Below are 3,922 nucleotides of genomic sequence, written 5' to 3'. Positions count from 1 at the left end.
GTTTTTATTGCAACCGTTATATGCGCATGTTGTGTCACATTGAGAACATGTGTTTTGCGCGTTAATATAGTAATTTGTATCACAAGACGTACAAACTCGATTTTTGTTGTCTCCACAAACATCACAATTTGGATCAAAAGATCGACACAACTGACACGTTCTGTTGTTAACAGGAAAAGGAACATAATTTGTCGAACAACCATTACAAGTACCATTGGTGTTGCAAGTTGAACATGTCCAATCACACAATGAACACAAACCACTGGAATTCACATATGAAATACCACTTGTACAGGTCAAACATTTTTCTTCTGTTTGGCTACAAGTTACACAATTTGTGATTTGATTACATTGAGAACATCTCTTGTTTTTTGGGTAATATCCAACAAGACATTTGGTACAACCAAATAAAACGTTACAATATGTTAAAGCACAATTTGTATCGCATGTGACACAAAAAGAACCAACTAGATATGTACCATATTTACAAGAAAGACAATTTGATGAAGACTCGGAACATGTTGCACAATTTGAATCACATGCAACACATATTTTATTGACCAAATAATAACCAGCTTGACACATATCACATAATGTTGTGTTGGATATACAATGCCCAGACACACAATTACTACAACTTAGACATTGGTTGTTCCATAAATATCGCTCTCCTTGTACGCATGATAAACAATTTGTTGAATTAGAGATACATGTCTGACATGATGATGAACAAGAAAGACATTCATTTGAAGAAATGTAATATCCATCCACACAACTATAGCATTCTATTGTATTTGAACCCCAACATGTTGTGCAACTACTTGGACATTTGTGACATTCATAGCCGAGTAAATAATATCCATCATAACATTCATAACACAAATCATAATTACAATATCGACAATTTTGTACCCAACACAATTCACAGTAACTCGCATCAACAACAAAATACCCTTCACTGCAACCCCAACAATACTCATTGCTTTCACAATTTAGACACCATTTGCACATGGTTGACATGTGTTATTATATTTCCCATGAAAACTGTCAAGATAAAACCCTTCACCACACCAAGTACAATTTGTTCGTTCCGGGCCATTACACCCACCACACTCCGAATGACACTCATAACATACGTTATTTGAAAGATAAAAATTATAATTACAACTAGTGCAATTTGTACTTGTTCCAACACATGCATTACAATTACTGTTACATTTAAAACAATATCCATTTGATAAATAATACCCAGTTTTACACGACAAACAATTGTTTGCAGCTGCCCCATTACATTTATTACAACTCGAGTCACAAGGTTGACAATATCCATTTGTTAAATAAAAATATATTTTGCATGTTAGGCAATTGTTTTCATTTACTCCATTACAAGTACTGCAATTTGAACTGCATTTAAAACAAGATCCACTTAAATAATAATAATAACTTGGACATGTCAAACAATTGTTTGCATTAATTCCATTACATGTTCTACAAGAAGAGTCACATTTGATGCAATACCCATTTAACAAGGAATATCCAGAAATACATGATAAACAATTGTTTGAGTTTGATCCATTACATCTTAAACAAGTGGAATCACATTTAAGGCAATACCCATTAGACAAGTAATAATAATAATAACGACAAGTTAAACAATTGTTTGGGTACGTCCCAGCACATGAATAACAAGAATCATCACATTTTAAACATTCTGAACCCAACAAGAAATATGATTCAGCACATGTTAAACATGTTGTTGAATCCATACAAGTGACACAAGGAAATGGACATTGGAGACATGTATCGTAATATACATAATAAAAACCATAATTACAACCATAACAAGCCGCGTTTGAACCCCCATAACATTCAGAACAACCAACATAGCAATTGGCACATGTTGAGTTTCCAATCAGATAGTATCCTGATTTACAATAATAACATCCCGAACTTAACCCATTAAAACATGCTCCACATGGATACGAACACGAGTTGCATGTTGAGTTTCCTGTTAAATAATATCCCTGTCTACAACTGTAACATCCAGTCCTTGATGAATTAAAACAAGTTGCGCACGACGATGAACAAGAAGAACATGTATATGGCCCAGATAAATAATAATTTGTTCTACATGTGTAACATCCAGTTGATGAAGTGTTAAAACATGTTGCACAATAAGAATGACAACTTGTACACGTGCTTGGGGCTGACATGTAATAATTAATTTTACATGAATTACAATTGGAACTTAAAGAACCAAAACAAGTTGCACAGGCATATGAACAAGTATAACACCTCGAGACTTGTGTTAAATAATATCCATCACGACACGTGTAACATCCGTAACTCGATGAATTAAAACATGTTGCACAAACATATGAACAACTAAGACATTTCGAAACCTGTGTTAATAATACCCATTATTACATGTATAACACCCAGTGTATGATGAATTGAAACACGTTGCACAATATGAATGACATTTAAAACATGAACCAGAGCTCAGATAATAACCATCATTACATTCTGAGCAAAGTAATGTTGTTCCAACACAAACTTTGCAATTTGCGCAAGACCCTTTTGTTGTTCCTTTTTGATTAACACTAATTGAATCTTTAAGTATTTTGTTTGGTCCAATTATGAAAGAGTTGCTGTTTTTAGAGTAATTGTAATTCCCAATTTCATCAAATTTCAATGAATAAAAAGAATTCTTGTTGATTGTGATATTGAGTTCAGTATTAAATTCACATTTAATGGTAAACCCATCAGTGATATAAGGCAACTCTACTTGGTTATTAGATAAACTCCATTGGTAATGTGGTGAACATTTTTCTCCTAATTTGCAGCATTCAAGTTTGTTTTGATATTTGCACCACTCGACTTCTGCAAAATTCACAGAAATAGCAACTGTAATTAACAAAAACAACATCACAAATTTCATGGAATAACAATTTTAGATTTATATTGTTATTGGTGCTAAATAAAAAACAATCAATTATTTTGATGTTTTTTGTATCTTTATTTAGCTTGTTTTATTTATATACATTTACTGCTTTATATATAAAGACCAACAGAAAATAGTCGTACAGCAAGAAAATTGTTGTACACTTGTGTTTTTAGTATCAAACAAACCAAAAAATCGGGAATATTTTTTCACATATAAAATTTGACTAAACAATCAGGAAAATAATCGGGTTTTGAAAAAAAAATAACCCGACTTAATAGAGAAAAACATTTTAAAATAATGTGTACGACTATTTTCTGCTGAACGACAGTTTTCTGGTGCTCTCTGATAATTATTTGGTCAACTGTAATTGTTATTACAGTAAAAGGAAATATGGGGATGCTAGAAAAAGGAGGATGCTCCTAACTATTGGTTAATTTAAATTTAAAAATAATAAAATTACTATTAATTTTAATATTAATTATTAATCGAAAAATTAATAAAATGAAAAAACCAAAATAATTTTATATTATTTATTTATTATTAAAAATATTAAATTAATTAATATTTAGATTAGCATCCCACTTTTTCTCAGCATCCCACTTTTTACATTAACTGTACATTTGATATTTTTATTTTGAAGCATTTGTAAAAATTTAGTAAATAATTTGAAGTTTTAATTGAAAATATGATTGAAAAATAATAAATTTATAGATTTATTATTATATATTTATAATTTCATTATGATTTGGTTATGTTTTTAAAATAATGGAAAATGATCAATATAATAATAATAATTCGCTTTATATTACAGTCATGCGAAAAAGCTGTCGCGTTTGGAAAAACCTGTCTTGAAAAAATATTTTATAGTAAATTTATAATTACTTACTATACAGTATAGCTTCTATTCGATTTATTTGCAGGGTCATTTCACAAAAATCGAATAAAAATATTCGGCATTTCCAAATAACATTTTCG

General features: G+C 30.4%; 2 protein-coding genes across 2 annotated transcripts; both read right to left on the bottom strand.

Annotated features, from left to right (window-relative positions):
* Nucleotides 1–2: 2 nt before the first annotated feature.
* EIN_190570 (hypothetical protein) lies at nt 3–482 on the bottom strand (the record flags this gene model as incomplete). The annotated part of the gene is made up of 2 exons (XM_004257060.1): nt 3–319; nt 469–482. Coding segments are annotated over 2 exons (331 nt in total), but the record flags the coding sequence as incomplete, so codon positions are not given.
* A 510-nt stretch (nt 483–992) lies between these two features.
* EIN_190560 (hypothetical protein) lies at nt 993–2,213 on the bottom strand (the record flags this gene model as incomplete). Its single annotated transcript, XM_004257059.1, has 1 exon — nt 993–2,213. One exon carries the CDS (start codon nt 2,211–2,213, stop codon nt 993–995), a length of 1,221 nt encoding a protein of 406 aa, XP_004257107.1.
* Between the last annotated feature and the right edge of the window lie 1,709 nt (nt 2,214–3,922).

The sequence above is a fragment of the Entamoeba invadens genome, assembly GCF_000330505.1.
Source record: "Entamoeba invadens IP1 unplaced genomic scaffold scaff_1105074726207, whole genome shotgun sequence".
Lineage (NCBI taxonomy): Eukaryota > Evosea > Mastigamoebida > Endamoebidae > Entamoeba > Entamoeba invadens.
The sequence above is the reverse complement of the archived record's forward strand: the minus strand, read 5'-3'. Positions and strand labels throughout refer to the sequence as shown.